The sequence below is a fragment of the Amphiprion ocellaris genome, chromosome 19 (genome assembly GCF_022539595.1).
Source record: "Amphiprion ocellaris isolate individual 3 ecotype Okinawa chromosome 19, ASM2253959v1, whole genome shotgun sequence".
In the NCBI taxonomy this organism is placed as follows: domain Eukaryota; kingdom Metazoa; phylum Chordata; class Actinopteri; family Pomacentridae; genus Amphiprion; species Amphiprion ocellaris.
This window is the reverse complement of record NC_072784.1, coordinates 15,463,005-15,481,164: the sequence shown is the minus strand read 5'-3', so window position 1 is coordinate 15,481,164 and position 18,160 is coordinate 15,463,005. Positions and strand designations below refer to the sequence as shown.

Sequence of the window (18,160 nt, the reverse complement as noted above, 5' to 3'; positions counted from 1 at the left end):
AGCTCCGGACCACTTTTGCCCCTCGATGCTGCCAGGGTTTCAGATAACAACCATTCTATCACTCTCCTCCTTCCTTGTTCCACTTGTTGTAGAGGGGAGGACGGCGTCAGAGTCAGTTTGGGGGTGGGGGGGTGCTGAGGTCATAAAAGGGATGAAGGAGGAAATGCAGGCAGATCCACTGACGAGCAGGAGGAGGACGCTTTCAGAGGAATCACTATAAACAGACACAGACATGCCTGAGCCCCAGAAGCCAGGTAAGATGGTCCATCCTGAGGGATTATATTAGGAAGCGGAAAACAAAAGCGCACGGCACCGATTCAGTGTAACAAAGAGATGTTCAGACTTGTGAAAAAGAATCTCGAGCCCATAATTTGAACCCATTCTTGATAAAAATGCTTGTGTGTTGGACAAACGAGGCCGTTGCTGCATTCTTGCATCAAGAAACATCACAGCTTCGCTTTTATAAGGTCATTAGTAGTTTAGTCTAGTTCTGTCCACTGGAAGTAAAAACAACACAAAAAGTACTACAAGATTCTTCTGAGAAACTGTGGCATGATGGTTCTTTTACTTTTTTCTCTCCCAAAAGAAAAAAAAACCTGAGAATAAATGTGACCTCTAATGCAGTAAAGATCTCTTAATATGCAGTTCATTAGTGGGCATGTGGATCAAAGCCGCGGAGCATTACTCACTAATCTGTGGTATGAGTTTTAGGTTTCATTAGTTACAAGCTCTTGTCTTTTTTCACTGCTTCCTTGTTGCTTTCTCTGTTCTGCAACTGCTCTACAAAAGTATCTGTGCATCTTATGAAGGCAAACTCTGCTGTTTTAACCTATAAAGTTGCAAAAAAGAGACGCTGTAAAAAATAACCGTAATTTTTTTATTTTACAGATCTCTGTCTCGGTTTTGTTAAAATACCAGTAATAACCAGTGGAAGCTTATGCTAATTTCCTAAGCTTATAGGAAATATAATCATTATTTTACAGATAATGTTTTACTGTTGTTAAAAAAATGCATATTAATGTCTGATACAGGGTATTTTTTAACTGTAATTTGACAGATTTGTCACATCACAGATAATTTCTCCTAAAATCACAGAAAAGGGTATTAATTTAAATGTTGTCTGCTTAAAAAAAGCTAAAATAATACATATTTTATTTGTATCCAACATGTGACAATTAAGTTATACACTTTTATTGTGTTTAATTCAGCTAAAAATAGTACAGAAAAGATATACTCCATCATTTATTAAAGATTTTTTTCCAGTGCGCTTGCTGCCAGAATTTAAGCTTTTTTAAAATATGGATTTCATTTTTTCTTACAGTATAGTAGAACGGAAACAGCCATGTGTTAGACTTAACTGTTTTAACATATATAGAAATGCTTAGAACAGCAGCTATTAACAACACTGAAAATGAATCTCGTGTGTTTATATATAAACAAATGTGTCTTTTAAAGATGATTACTATTTTAGAGGCAATGTTTTTTTTAACATTTATTTTCCTACTATAATAAATACAATAATTCCCGTGGCAGAGAAGCTCCAACAGATAAATAACAGCTACTGCATTTGTGGTACACACAGTGACTATTTTTAATCTACCTTTTTCTACATATTTTTTTAGAGTTACAATAAAAGTTAAAAGTTACAATATTCTACAGTTTTTTGTTTTTTTTAAATCTTTTTTTTTTTTAGTTTATTTTTAATACAGTTTTTGGTATGTATATGGCTATGGTTCCATTATTTGATATTTAATTCATGTGCCATATAAATATTTTATGACCAATTTTATCTCCGTTTTCTTTTATTTGTATGTCTATGTGTTTATTTGTGTTTTTGCGCGGCTACATGGTAAAACAAGCCCCTGCATCAGTGTGGCTTGAATTTAAATAAAAGTTGATGACTGATTGAGGTTCACTAAGCTGAGGCCGGCAGGAGTGGTGAAAGGATAGAAGTTGGCACAAATACAGTAACATCAGATGTGAGGCTCAAGGTTAGAACTGAAGATGTTTGTTTTTGTGTGATTATGTGTCATGCACAGATTAAATATGTTTTGTGTTGTTATATATATATATATATATATATATATATATATATATATATATATATATATATATATATATATATATTATAGTGGAAAAATTGTGAGCAAAATGATGCAAAATTCTGTAAATTTTAAATAAGTCAGAGCTCATTACACAGAAAAGGAATACAGGCTATAAATGCCTGGTTTCATCACTGATAATAAGCCTTTTTAATGCCCCCTAAACTGCATGTATGTGATTCCAGCAGCAGAGTGTAACCTTACTGGCATAACATTTAATAACCTCAGCGCTGAAACACTAACCGAGCACCACAACACGGCGATATGTGACATTAAACTGTACAGTTGTAATGTTTCTAGGGTCTGAAATGTTGCTGCTGTTGCTGCTTTTATCAACAGCAACCTCAGAGTCCAGTAAATCTTCCGGTAGCTTGAAATGAAGGCATGCATGAGGAAAAAGGAAGGAAAAGGACGGCGAGGTGGAAGGTAGGGATGATTTGTTAGAGGAACCAAGTCAGGTGTAACTACCTGCCGTCGTATCTCAGCACCTCAGACACATAATCTACGTGACCCTGATCGCCTCCCTCATTCTGTTACGCCGTTTCCTCGGCTGACGTCTATCGCCAATCTGCATGAAATTTCATCATGTCTGCGTGGAAAAACGACTTTCTTTTAGTGGGTTTCACCTTCTCTGTCATGGGCTGAGATCTCTTTTGCCTCATTGAGCTCCTTCAAAGTCAAATACGAAAAAAAGTGAGTTGCTGGAAACAAAACGTGTTCCCAGAAGTCCACATTTAGAGATGCTGTGTATGTGATAAATTTGATTTGATGAGCTTATCCTTTTTTATTCTCCTATCATGCGGTAATTCCATCCCGCATTTGATTATATCTTACCAATGTGTCGCCAATCCAGCGTCCTGACATCACACATATTATGTTCCCGTCACCACATTACTACCTTCTCTCAGGCTCCTCTTGTTCTCATCCCAAATCCTTGCCCCCCTCTTGAACTTCATCGCACTTTCTCAGCTTTGGAGCCCCACTGCCCCTGTCGATCAGCTGGTTACAGATCATGTGACGCCCCCTGTGGCGTCTCGCTCTTGGCGGAAGAAGCACGCATCCCAATAAACAGCCACAAGAATAGTTTCTCAATGTGCGAGCGGCGGCTCTGGCCTTGTGGATCCATGAAGGGAAAGACACCTCTGCAGAGGGAGGGGTGTGGACACTTAGACCCTGGTTGACCCACAAAGGAGGAGCAACACACAGAGTCACACAAAGCAGCCCAGCAGGACCTTTGTATCTTCTGTAGCTCTGTATTGTTCGGTCTCATGAAGCTGTTCGGAAGGAGCCAGTCACACAGTAATTAGACCTTGTGCTCCAGAGTTGATGCTGATAGTTGCAGGGTGCCAGCCTGGCGCTGCTCCACTGCTGAGCGTGTGCAGAAATAACCCAATTTTTAATTACCAGTAACACTGCCAGAGGCCAGCGTCTCTACCCAAACACTCCTCCCTGCTCCGACAGGACCAGGATCAGCGGCCGGCCTCATAGAGAGAAACTCTGATTCTGGCTTAGGTTTAATTAATGATGAGGAGATCTCAGATAGATGTCTGTGCATAAAGCTGTCGAGGACCTTTTCTTGCTTTTTTTTTTTTTTTAAAAACAATCAACATGGCAGACAGTAATGCCATCAAACCACTCAGCTCTGATTTCTAATTGTCACTTCTGCTGGTTCATCATGTCATTACTCATTCTACCACAACTTATTAACCATGGTACGCTCCTTCTGATTATTTGGTGTTGGTTGGAAACACTTTGTTCTGCTAACCCAAGTTTAAGCTGGTTTACTTTTTAGCTTAAAACAAGTCAGGCTTTGTATTTGGTCTAATTTTTCTTCAACTAGTCTAAGAAGAAAATGAAGAGTGGCCTAATATTCACATTCCAATATAAAATGCCCCAAAGACAGCAACCTGTTTCCACTGCTAAATCAATGTTTCCAGAAGACAAAAAAAGGGGAAAAATGGGTCCTGCTGACTGGATTGGGCTCCTTACAGTGAACTTGAGTGGATTTTAAACTAGTAACAGCAACCACACATCCATGGTGTCTGTCTGCGCCTCCACAACCCAGATTTAACAATTAGCATCGTTTCCACTAGGTACAGGTTCATGCTTTATGACTTTTTTTTCCCGGGAAATACACCTTCAGATAATTATTTAGCTTGCCTACAAGGAAAACAGTTTCTGCTTGAGTGAAAAGCTGAGATGTTACCCAGAATTTTTACCTAAACTACCAAATTAGTCAAACTTAAGATAGTCAAAGCAAGAAAGGTTTGTGCAGTGGCTGAGTCAGGTTGTCCAGCTGAAGTCTCACAATCTACAGAGCACTCAGATACCTCTGCATGCTGCAAACCTGTTCCTCCAAAATTACAGTTACATGTCTATACAACAAAATGGCATTCTATGTTTCATAATTATTACACTGAAAAAGAGAATTGCTGGACCAACTTAAATGGATTGCATCAACTGGCAAAAGCAATTGAATAAAGTTCACTGAAGTTAAGAAGTAATATTAATACTGCAGGTTTAAACTAAATTAATTTAAATCAATTGCTCAAATGAACATTTCTGCAACTGCATTTAAAGGAAAATTTTCTTGAAGTTTTCAGGTTTTCCAAGTATTCATTTTACTCAAAATACAAAGCTTGATTTTGTTACGAGGTTTGAAAGTTTGTTCCTTTCCTACAACTACATAAAGAAAAAGGCAGTTGAGTTACTTCAAACCAAAGTTTAACACTTTTGTTGAAATTTGAATCCACAAACGTACACTGCCCTTACATAAAAGATGAAGATGAGTTAGATATATTTAAAACTTTATATTAACTGCAGGTCAAATACACTTTTCACAGTGTACTTTCAAGGAGCTTTGTTAAATTTAGGACCCAAAACTGCTTGTACTGTTCAAATAGCATGATTTATGTTCAAATATGACAATTTTACAACTTGTTTAAGCCTTTCCTTCATTTTCTGGACTTATAGGACGATGAGTTCAGCCTCATCTAGTATATGATTGGTTGGTTAAAAAGGAGTGACAGTAAATAAATAAAAAAGATGGCAAAAACATGCTGATTAGAGACATATTTGTGATATGTCACAAACAAAAATCCCTCAAAAAATATTTGAGAATACAGTTTAGCTGTAAGAAAACCTAACTCTGAGGAGACAGGGAAGGCTACTGTGCATCTCTGTGTCCATCGTCTTGTTTTGCAGTGCAGCAGTTGTTTGGTGGAAGGTTAAGCCTCCTGTCACCCCCATGTCTTGAGGGTAGCAGGAGGCTGACATCATGTCACCACCACCCTCCTCACTGCTCGGCCCCCAAAACCACACGTCTCACAGCGGGTCCAGTGTAGCGTTACTTCATACCAAGGCCATCATCGGGTTCCCACAGGTATGCACGCCCGGCGTGATGAATTACAGACAGATGCAGAGTGGAGCAACTGTGCCATGAGGTCCCACAAAGAGGGTGTGAAAAGTTAACTGAACCCCGATGTATCATTAGCAAAGACTCGCAGCCTAAGCAGTGTGTGTGCAGTGGATCCACACCCAGAATTTATCCCTTTTTCTAAAAGCTTCCTCTGTGATCTGAGAGAGGCCTGGCCTATTTGGAGCTCAGGCTGTGCTGATGCGAGCTGGAAGACAAAAGGAAATGAATGGAAAGCTGAAGTGGATGACAGCTTAATACGGTATTTAAAGCTGCCTTTGTTTACCGAACACTACAGATTCCTCATCCCTAAATTAGAATTGCATTTAGCAATTGTTTTCTCATGTTGAGACTGCTTTATTCACACAGCGACAATTCATTCAAATTGTCAGCAAAGTTTACAGCTGTGCTATAAAATCTAATCTGCAGTTTTGCACAGCTTTTATTCCGCTTTCAAGCCCATTACCAAATCCTTTTCTTTCTCCTCCCTTGTTCTGCCATAAATCTTCATCCTTACGTGTGGCAAAGAGGAGCTGAGGGGAGAAAGACATCGCTGTGGAATCAAAACAAGTCATAATTCTTATCACCATCACTATAACCCAGTGTTATGTGCAGCCAGCCCATTGCTCACATTCCCCTCACAGGCCTGCCTGTCTAATCTGTCGCTCCTCAGACACACACCACGACCGCCGCAGCAACCATGCAAACCAAACAACACCAGAACGTCAGCACTTTCAACAGTTTATCAGCTAGTCTCAGAGGGAGAAACATTATGAGTGACCTTCTACTTTGAAGAGCCTCCAACAAGCTCAACGCTCCTTCTGAGATCAAGATGAAAGACAGAAACGAAGGGGAAGAAATTGTATCGTTTCATCCCTTCTGCAAGAATAATAAATCAAACACGAGTTTTCTAAAAAGACGATGATGTCAAGACTGAACCTCTGATCAAAGCAGATACTGTGGACGGTTTTATGTCATCCTCACTGTGGGGCTGCAACTATTACTGCTGTTTTCCTCACGTCTCTAACTGCCAGGGGTGACGTCTGCAAAATGCTTGCTTTGTCTCGTTTACTCTCGAGGGCTGAAATGATTCCTCGGAAAACTTGAGCAATCTGATTAGTAAAAATCACCAATGAGGGTCATTATAATGACATACAGCTTCACTGGGTTCTCTGCTGGTCGCAAAATGGAAAAAGAGAGAGAAAATAGCAAGAAAACCATCAAAAGTGTCCAAAGATTGGGATAATTCAATGCTGCCAAGAGACAAAAACTCGTTGTTCATTGTAAAATCGAACTACAATAAGAACTATTCATGACAGCAGCAGAAAACTTCCAGTCTATATGTACGACACAATGACTGCTAGTCAATATACGGGAACCTTCAACATATTTGGCCTTAAAGCTATACGTGTCAAAGATTGGTCATTTCCTTGTTCCCCATTCATTGTCTATAGAAGCAGCGATGTGGTGCATTCTGGTAGAGACTGGGCATCACATAGTCCACTTCTCTTTTGCACTAAGTTGAGGTCTCGGCTACTTTATGGAAATCAGATGCGCCCAGAGACTTGCCACTGGTGGAAACTTCTGAGGACCTTTTAGACAGTTTCAGCAGCTGCATGGATTATTTCTTCCTCAATGACCTGTTTTCCCAATATATGCAAAAGTTTCCAAATGAGCCGCTCTGCTGGTCCAGTTTGAAATCGAGGATCAGATAGTCTACGAGACAAAGTATACATTCGTGCAGCCAGTGTTTACACATTCATAGGAGGGTGTAGCTTGTATGTTTTCGTTGTTGCCTAGTGGCACACCAATCAAGAGTCTAATTCTGGGCAACGGCGCAACACCTCAAATCCAAAACGCCCCGGTAGTCATGGACCACTAACCGGCTACGTCACCTGCCACAGACACTGACGCTGATTCAGCTTGAAGCAGTTATACAAATACAAGTCAGATCTGTCACTGATTAACTGGTTTAAACCTCAGTCACTCCAGTTTAACACCATCAACTTGCTGTCTAACTAACAAACCACTAGCATCAGATATTTTGTCACAGGCATTCGTTTTTGGGCTTTTCCCCCCCTGCTGTAGACCTTCAAAATGACCATCACCATTCTGTATATTGGGTACTTTTGGTACTTCAATATGTAGTAATAGTATTCTATTTAATGTTTTTGTACTTTAACGCAAGTAAAAACTTGAATTCACAATTTCTTTTTGTAATGGAGTATTTCTACACTGTGGTATTGTTACTTCTTTTACCTAAATACAAGGTCTTAGTGCTTCTTCTCTCACTGTTCATTACTAAAATAATCAATAGCTTCAGGGCTGTTACTAGCGTAGAAGAACATTTGAGGCTTTTCTCTTTACAACTGAAAAAATACTGGTTTATGAAAACACTTGCAGATTTGATTAACCAAATAAAATGTGTTCTGGTTGTGATTCACAACATTTTCACAATTTACCATCAGAACCCCTTAAAATCTCCAAGAAATGGGCTTCAATAACAAACTTGGACAAATATTATCATCTGTTGTCTGAGTTTACCTGTTATTTTGCTTTTTTTTTTTTTTTGGAAAGCAGCCCTAATTATACATGAAAACCAAATGTAATCGGAGTGTTCTTTTTCTGGATTACAGTTTTATCACGTAAGACAATCAGTCTGGAGGAGAATGTTACACCAGTATCTTGTTCAAAGCATGTCTAAGAAGTTCTGATGCAGGTTCATGACAAAAAAACCTTTGAAAATTTTAAAAATATTCATTTCCCCCCCTACTAGCTGAGGCTCAGCAGCCAAAAACAAAAAGTAGGTCATTCAAATTTGCAAACCTTCTCCTGTTCCTCTCCTGGTCGCATCAGTTCAGTTAAAACTGTGAGCTGCTCTTCACAATGCAGAAAATTCTGCTTCCAAAAGCTTTTATTTACACATGAAACGTGAAAATTGACTATTTATTAATCCAAATCAACAGCTGCTGGAAGTAGTGTCTGTATGTGTGAGGAACAGAAAATAAAATCCAGCATAAAATAACAGAATAATGTGTGGATCAGTGATTCATATTCAGACACGATTCAGACTTTTGGAGGAATAAGATTTTGATTATGCTTCTGTCAGTGTGCTGGGGAAAACAAATCATTAAACTGATCATAGCTGGATATTTTTAAATATTTAAGGTGACCTGATTTAGAACTGTATCAAAAATTGATTTCATGGAAAGCGTACACCGTCTTATTTTCGACACTGACAATCACTGGAATTACTGGAATGTGTGTTCTTTGATGTTTTACAGCATCCATTACTATCTGCAACTCTTTAATCACTGCTCTGGATTTATCCTTTTACCTTCTCCTCCTACTCCCCTCCACTCTATTCAGTACATGACACAGCTGTAGGTAAGATCATCAAGACTGTCAAATTAACTTGGCAGATGATTGAGTGATAGCGAGGGCAGAGGCTTAAGTGTACCCGGATTCTGCCGACAGCTTCGCTCTCCATCCTCATCATAAAATGGTGAAACTCCATCAGTCACGCTCTGCCCCCAGCGTGGATGCCAGCCAAGTGCCAATAATACCATTGATGCTCATCCACACACTCGCTTTTATAAATAGACTGTTTGAATATTAATCTGCGTTTTACACTCCCCTGCCAATATTCTGCATTTTAATATAAATATCTGAATATTGTGCAAACACAAAAACGCTCTCAGTCACACCGACATGTGGGTTTAAGTACAGTAACGGCAGCAGCAGCTTGGCCACATGCGATCATAGCTTATAATAAAAGGAGTGAGTTGCTTTTAAAGTGGGATTAATGTGCTTTTTAGGCATTGAGGGATTCCCTATTGAATAGAAATATCCGTATAAATTGGAGAGGATTGAAGTTTTACTTACTAAAAACATCATTTAGAAGCAGCGCTGCTCTTTAAGCAGAAGTAATCTCACTGCTTGAGTTAAATCTGAATGTTTAGCTGTGTAGTTAATTACTAAACTACATTTTACTATTGAAATTGCCTAAAACGTATGGCTAAGTTGCTGTCTTCCAAAACTTACACTGTTATACAAATAAACTGTATTCTCAGCTATATTTTAGGGGAAATACTTTTATCTTAAATTAGTTTCTGATCAACATATATTTAGAATTAGCTTTATTAATTTACTGCATCTCCTTTTCAGTCATATATTAGCTGCAGTTCGAGTTGTCTTCATGTTAACCCAGAAAAAGTAGAAGAAGCTTTAAACGACTTGTGAAAGGATGTATTCTAACCCACATCATAGCATTTTCTCCAACCTAACCAAGTAGTTTTTGTGAATCTTCAATGAAATTTAAATGAAATGAAGCCTAAAGAAGTTGGGGGGGGGGCTTCAAACATTTGTTTTTCCAAATCTTTCCTACTATGTTACATCTTCACCTTTCAAGAAGAAACAAGTTTATTTAAAAACATAATTGAGAACACAGTTCAGTTTTGTGGAAATGTAATTTTTGGAACTTTCTGGGTCAAGCATGGCTCGACAATGTCCACTCATAGGCTGGACTTGACCTTTTTTCTCTTAACTCATCTGCTGGTGACGTTATGGAGACAAATATCTCAACAAGTGGAGAAAGCGACTGATGATGATCCAGAATATAATTACTGGATCTTCCACTTCCACCTCCCTGCCTGGTAAACCTCCGTGTTCCCAAGTTAGAAAGTTCCTCTTAAAGGTCCAGTGTGTGGGATTTATGGGGCTCTGCTGACAACGATGGGATGTCATTTTTGTTAGAATAAAGCAAAGAGAGGCCCAAATGCAGAACACCGGGTAAAATAAAAGAAGGTAACTAAAGACTAAGGAAGGAAAACTTTGGGGACAAAATGTAGTTATCAACCTAATTTCATTAAGTTGAATTAAATTTTGTTCTAATTCAACTAATGCAGAAATTTGAGTTTAAATTACACATAATGAAGTTGACGCAAAATGAGTTATATTGACACAACTTAAAATGTTTACCTAAATCATTAACATGAAATCCTTTAAATCTTTAATTAGTGGAGGCAATATGTCCCCTGAATGACTTTTTAGAGTGCATTAAAACATTAATGTGTTTTATGCATGGCAAACTGCATGCATTTAGGTTCCCCTGGCAACATGATGCATACAGTTTGGCTACTATATCTTGGAGATACAACAGATTCCCTCAGCTGAGAATCTCTATCACTCATAAGGATACAGTCAGGGAAAAAAACTGGTGAAAGGGTGGTGCTCACTAAAGCCGATTTGAATCCCACATTCTAAATATAACCTCCTCTGAAGCAGGTTAGCTGTGCAGTATAAGTTACCATGGTGATCCCGGAGGTTAAAATACAGCCACCATGGTGACATTTAAACCTCTGACTTTAGACCCATCATTATCTCCCTAAACCCATGAGTCTCACTGCATAGTACAGGCTTCTGATTAACTGATAAAGCAGTGAAGGGAGCACAAAGGTTAAATATGCAAAATGATAATAATATTTATAGTTATGTTATTAATTAATGTATAATAAATTGAAAAAAAAAAGTTTTTCTCTACTTTGGATTGAGCTATATGTTGTATATCTACTAAATTCCTCTTCCATAGAGTGCATCATGTTGCTTTACTAGGTTTCTGCAGTAGCCCAGAATGGACAAACTGGCTCTAAAGAGGCCGTTTTGCATCTTTCACTCATTTAGCTGCAACTATAGTTTCTCCTACATGCTTGGAAATGAAGGATGAAGCGAGTTTGTTGCCACCTCACTGTCCGCTGCACTAAACCCTCCACCCTGGACCTTTAGAAGTATTCTGTCTCTGAGCCTTTATAACCTTGATGCCACCACTGCTGTCACTTTTTCAGACTTCCTGTACTTTGCTCAGTACGACTCTGCATTACGATTAGTCTAATCTCGATGTATCACATGAGTGCCCCTCTAAAACTAATCCTCTCTTACGCCTTTCCTTCGGTTTACCTCAACTTGAAAAACACAAACAGCATATGAATATCAATTCCAGGATCCCAAAGTTTGATTTTGTGTCTTTGTGGGAAACAGTCTTAAGTTATCTCTGAGAAAACAAACTTTTCTGGGATATAATGACAGACTGACATGTGAGACAGTTTCAGTTTGATGTTAAGATGCACAGATGTTTCCTTGCATGATTAAGATATGCATTTTCTCCCCCTGCAGTACACCTTGGGGTTTCACGTCAGTCTGATTTACTGAATTGCCATCTGCTGACAAATGAACTTTTGGCAATACTGAATGACACGTTATACATTAACAGATTATGAGGAAGATCCTGAGCTTCTCTGGCTCCGAACTTGGAGGTTTTACTCAAACCATTTTACCTTTTGGGCAAATCTGACTCCAAGAGGCAACGTATAACTTGCTACTCACTGCACGTGTTATGTATATATTTACATTTTAGCCAACCCATGTGGTAACTGGAGCTTATAGTTTCACCTGACACACTTGTGCAGTGCAGAGGAGCATGTGTAAATGTGCACCAGGCTGCATTAACAAAGTATGAGCAGCGGGAATATGTTACCACCAATTGGCGCTGTGCTCAGCCAGAGTGGAGGCCGCACTGGCCCCACTGTCTAGTTAACACGTCTGCTGCTGCCATAGCTTACGGTTGTAGACATGCTTAAGTGACTAAATGTATTCAGCAGTCCTCCAACATCAAGCTCCAGCCGAAATGAAACCACGCAAGAGGTTCTTCCCTCAGCAGCAGCATCAGATGCATCAGTTTAAAGGGACAGCTGCCGCTCAGCCATCGAGCATCAAAACGCGCGTTCAAAGACAAATGCACGGGAGGAATTTGTGCCCTTTTTGGCTTTGTGCAGTGACGAGAAAGGTAGGTTTCAAGATTCAAATGTTTGGCTTGGCCAGACTCCTTTGGCTTAACTGCCTGAACAAGTAGGAGACGTACGCAGCAAAAGGAAGACAGGGAAATGTCAAGAGAGATTAACGAAGCACATTCCACAGAGGTTACCCTTCAAACGCAGGACGGGAAGAGAGAGCGAAGACTCACACAAACACAGAGAGAGACGGAGTGTGTGCAGGATGAGCACAGCAATGTTAATCTACTTATTGTTTTTCAGAATATAAAGAGAGGCTGATCTTTGTTTGCAGTCGCATCGCAAAACAGAGCAGGAGCAGCACATAGGTTGCTGCTTCCTGTTGCAATAATCTTTCATGTTAATACATAAATACACATGTGTGTCCTTGCGGTATATGAGATGTAATCATTACAATATTATAGAACAAACAGTGATTTTAGACTGTCTAAGTAGACATTTAGTCTCTGGTACTGTAGGATTCACTCCTCTTATCGACAACATAAGCAGTGGAAGCCAATAGTTACCATTAGTGGAGGGTGGACCAATACCTGAAGTATCAACTCTACTGATTCTAAGTCTTGGTTTGATGATTGCATCAGTGGGATTGATCAGAAAAAAGCACGTCTGTCTCACATTAATTACATTCTCAACACATGCAGCTCTGTTGCACATTCAGTCATAAAATCATTGGTTAAACGAAGTCACTGAATTCATATTTTTGTTATTATTTGGCCCTTCGTAATTAACGCATACCTCCATGTCTGATCAAATAAATGTAATCAAAGGCTCATCAACAGAAAATCCAAAGTAGTGACTGACACTTTCATCTTAGGAGCTGCAACAATGACCTCCAAACACGCCACAGTTCCTCAATGTAATTGTCATTTTTGTTTGATCATGGCCACATATATCTCCTCCAAAGCACCCTGATATGAGGAACTTGTACGAAAACATTAGCAGATTGATGACCTTTCATAAGAACTACAATCTGCCAACAACAAAATGTCATAAATAATGTAAAGTACGTTGTTTGCCAAATGGAGCAACCGTATCAACAGCTCGTTTTCAGTATTAATAATGGATCTCTTGACTGCTTCGGATATAAAAGAGAAATATTGCTAAACATCGTGACTCAGCTCCTGCTCAGGTCGTAGTTTTGTTTTTCCAGGCCATAACTTTACCGATCTGGTTTGGTCTCACTGCTCTAGTAAGTAGCTGGTGGAGCATTTAGCAGCTAAAGAAGCAGAAATTTATCTCAGAAGAAGATGAGACAAAAATCACAGCAAAAAGCCAAACTATTCAGGTTGCTAGAGGCACGACTGCATAGGAATCTTTCAGCTCTGTGTCTGCTGGATCAGTCAGTGAAAAAGAAACGGTGTGCTTAAAAGTTAAAAAGGTGACAATCGAGCCATTTAGCCGCAACCTTAAAACCACTGACAGGTGAAGTGAGAACATTGATCATCTCATTATAATAAGCAGCTGAATGTGTGGGAAATTTAAGGCAGCAAGTGAACAGCCAGGTCTTCAAATCAAAGCTTTTTATAGCGCACAATTAAAACAAATTATGATTAGTGTTACAAATTAACCTCACAAGCTTTGATATTATGTTTCAGACTTCATGGTGTTATTGGTCCGCAAAGGAACGCGGCCGAGTTATGTGATGATCGGCGTTGGTTTGTCTGTTTGTCTGTCTGTCAGCAACATTACTCAAAAATGTGCTAACGGATTTGGATGAAATTTTCAGGGAAGGTCAGAAATGACACAAGAACCAAGTGATTGGATTTTGGCAGTTATGTGGCTTATAGTCTGGATCCACGGATTTGTTAAAGATTTCTGTATCATTGCGAGATAGCGCCACAGTGTCACTGTAACTATGACAACAAGTGAACACTACATCAGCAGCGTACTGACGATAACATGATTGCGATCCTACTAAAAATCGACCGCTGTGGACCACAAATTTTTTAAAGATTTCATCCGTCAGAAATCATACAACTAAGCAGCCTTGGAGGAGTACTGTACTCTCAGAGTGTTTTTTTTTTAATATGGTGTGATTTTACCCAAGTAATTTAGATAAAGAATAGAATACTACTTCACTTGACTATATTAAGCCTGAGAACCTACAACCTTAATAATAATGGAGAACAACCTAACTGAAGTAATAATAAAGCTAAGGCCCTGTGATATTATGGATTTAAACTGAACTAATATAAATACTAAGGCTAAGAACCGACAGCTTAAGGTTAGGTTACAACTTTATACAACTTTACTGTTACTGCACAGAAGTACCAAGACAACAAAATGCAGTTTAGCATCTGACTAGAACTGCAAAAGTGGTAGTAAAGTGCATTGTATACAGTATGTTATAGCATAAACAGAATATATGAATATATAGATGTAGATACAATATAAAATAGATCATCTAAAAGTACAGGTAGGGATAAATAGTGGTATGACAAGTATAAATAGCAGGATAGATAGTATAAACTGTATGAACAGCGTAAATCGTATTAATGCTATGGGTAATTATAGAGATTAACCTGACGAGGATAGAGCTATGAACATATACATGGCAGAGGAGTTGGAAGAAAGAAACATCAACAATGTAAACATCTAAGAGACTTTGAAAAGGCTCAGAACATCTTCAGAATGGCAGGTTTTATGGAATGTTCCTGCTTAGTACCTAACTAAAGATTTTCAAGAACACAACAGGAAGCAGGAAACAGGGTTGTGGACGCACAAAGCAGACTTCTGTAAGTCAGAAGTGAAGGTTGGGCCAACATCCAAACTAGCAACTTTCAAGACTTTAAGAATCTACTGCGAATGTCTTTCTTCCTGATAGCACAAGAGTCCACATCCGGCAGATCAGAGCTTTTCCGGTTTGTATAACGGGCAATTACAGAAAATTAGGGAGGTGGTTTTAAAGTTGTATAAGTCAGTCTTATATTTAGAGCTACTTTCTGCTGCCCCCAGTGGCCAAAAAGATCACCTTGTTGCAATTTTGATAAAATGCAGTTAAGTTAGTGCTATGTCATGACTGACACACCAGCCACACTTGCACGACACAACTTCATACTGAAATTCTTAGTTAGAAATAGGCCGTTAACTGCAATAACACAATATCAATGAAGTTAGATGCAAAAACAACAGTTAGAAGCAATATAACACAAATAACATGCCTTGCAAAATCTGAAATATTGTGACAAAAATAGATATAATCTTCTGTAAATGGAGGTTTACATGTGATATGGTGGATGCTGATATTCTAAGTACCTTTTAGGATCAAGCATGCATACATATTTTAGTATCAGTGGTCAGACAGAAATCCCCCACCGAGGCACTCTCACTGCTCTGCTCCACTAACCGAGCCTAAAAATTCCCCTTATGTCTCAACTTCGGTATTATTACTTAATAGCAGGAGCCACATTATACGGTGTTAAAGACCCCGAGAGTTTAAAACGATATTAGTGATAATCTTTTGGAAATAAAAAGAGTCTATAATTATGGATGCAGGGAGCATCAAGTAATGAGTGTATTTAAAGGAAGTATTGACAGTGAGCGGGTCAGCGAAAACTGAGTAAATAAAACCTTCTGTCAACGAGCATCTCATGTGGTATTTGTTAAATATAAACGTATATCTTATCTCCTCCACTGAAGAACAAGATCCTTGAGCTGCTTGACCCCAGTTGGTCTTGCTCATTGTTCTTCTCTCCCTGTTTTAGTTTCTTTGCTCTCCATTTTGCTCAGCTACCCTTTTCTTCATTTTTTTTATTGCCTTTTTTTTTTTTTAACTTCAGAACAGAGTGGAGTCAGATTAAAGTAGGACAAAGAAATGGTGGGACGAAAAAGTGCTGAGAGTGAGGATTTGAATTAAGTGAAAAGGAAGAAGGCATGAAGACCGCAAAAGACATTATCCATTTAAGAGATACCTGGAAGACAGTGAGGCGGACGGCTGCTGAGTGAAGTTATCTAGGCCAGGCAGGACGCCGATGGAGTGTGGATGGTAACGACAGCGTGGATGGATCCTCGCAGACAGTCAGAGATCATCAGCTGTGCATTAGCATTAGCATTAGCACGCCAGGTTCAAGAGTCACAGTTGTGCTGATTGGGAGTTAGCAGCTGCTCACATAGAGGCTCACACAGGCCTGACATGGAGAAACAGCAGCCAGAGAAAATATCTCCTGCAGCAGGCTGAAGGAGAAACAGGTCACTTCTGGATAATTAGAGGAGGATAAAATCATTTCTTAAAAGCTGCACTAGGCAAGATTTTTATTTTTTTATTTTTTGTGGAAATAGACCCGTCTTATCGTCCAAAATCACAAAGTGGAGCTACAATAGAGAACAAAGTCACTAACCTTCACTAATTGAGATGCTGCAGATTTGCTCCATCTGCCCAAATTAAATATGAGTGTCTGCTGTGGTGTTGAATTGAGCTCATGTTATTTAAAACCAGAGCATATACACTGCAAAAAAGAAAAAGAAAAAAGAAAAGATAAAAGAAAGTTTATTTTGTTAAGCAGTTGGTAACTGCATTTAGCAATATTTTGCAATTTATCCTGTTTTGCTAAATTACAGATAATATCGAGTAAAATCAGAGAAAAACTAATTATTTTACATATTAACTTAAAAGTAAAGAGGCAAATATTGAAATTTTCACTCCACAACATTGATTTGATAACTCTGCAGGTTTAATTTACTATTATTAAATACAAATATATAAAACTTTAATACTCCAGATGAGGAATTATACAAGCAGCAGATAAACTACACAAAGTAGTTAAACCACCTCACCAGCTTTAACATTAAAGTGATGAACACTTTAATGCAAACATAATTATAATTTATTAAAAACAGATACATTACTATATTTATCATTAATCCATTATTAATAAGAATATGAAGAATAAGAACAATAAAAGAGACGAAGCCTGTTTTAAACACCACAGAGGGCTGGGTTTGTTCTTCTGTTTTGTTTTACGATGGCTGATGTCAAGAATTTTTGCTCTTTTTCTGACCTTTGAGTTAAAGTGAAAGCAGTTTATCACAGCTGCTGGCAGGAACAGCATGCATGCTGGTATCTTTATTAAAGAGAATTAGAGATGAATTGTCCTCGTGTATGAATCTTACATCAATAACAGCCTAATTTTGCGCATGAACCATGAAGAAGATACAGTAAAATAGAAATGCATGGCAAAAATAGCATCTTATTAAGAGCTCCTGCTGGCTCCCTTGGAGTTTACACCCTGCTGCTGAGTGCTTAGTTTAATATTATGTCTTAATGTACTGGCTGAATTTTTGTTGTATTAACAATCTATAAAGTAACTACACTGAAAAAATAGAATCGTTGGAGCAGAATAAATGATTGGTTACATGCAGCTGATTTATGTTTTAGCAGATTAGCTTAGCCAGTAATAGTAATGCCTCTTGTTTAAGTTAAATCTACTTCAATCATTTAATTTCTCTCCAATTAACCATTTACACTGTTGCAACCTTATAATAAGGAAAGTCAACTTGAAATTTCCAGTTTTTCCAGCTTAGGTGTTTGCTTTACCCAAACGTATAATGGAAAAAATGATTTAGTCTTTACACTTACTATTCTTTGTCTTTAATCTGTTTTCCAGCTGAGTTGCAGAAAAGAAATGAAAAGGACAAAATGAAAAGAAATGTGGATGTCAGACGCTCAATGTTAAAGGAGCAATAAACCAAATTTTCGCATTAAAAGGACAAAATAAAATTTCAAGTTGACAAAGGCCACAAAAGTAAACTGCCTTTATAAACACAGAGAGTGACACTTATAACTCCGCCAAGGAGCGCGG

General features: G+C 38.5%; 1 protein-coding gene across 1 annotated transcript in view; it reads left to right on the top strand.

Moving 5' to 3' along the window:
- Positions 1-217: 217 nt before the first annotated feature.
- mybpc2a (myosin binding protein Ca) overlaps positions 218-18,160 on the top strand; it is a 73,658-nt gene continuing 55,715 nt past the window's right edge. Inside the window, exon 1 of the mRNA XM_035951147.2 lies at positions 218-254. Within this exon, the coding sequence (XP_035807040.2) occupies positions 233-254 (22 nt within the window). The 5' untranslated portion in view covers positions 218-232. The remainder of the gene's footprint in view (positions 255-18,160) is intronic.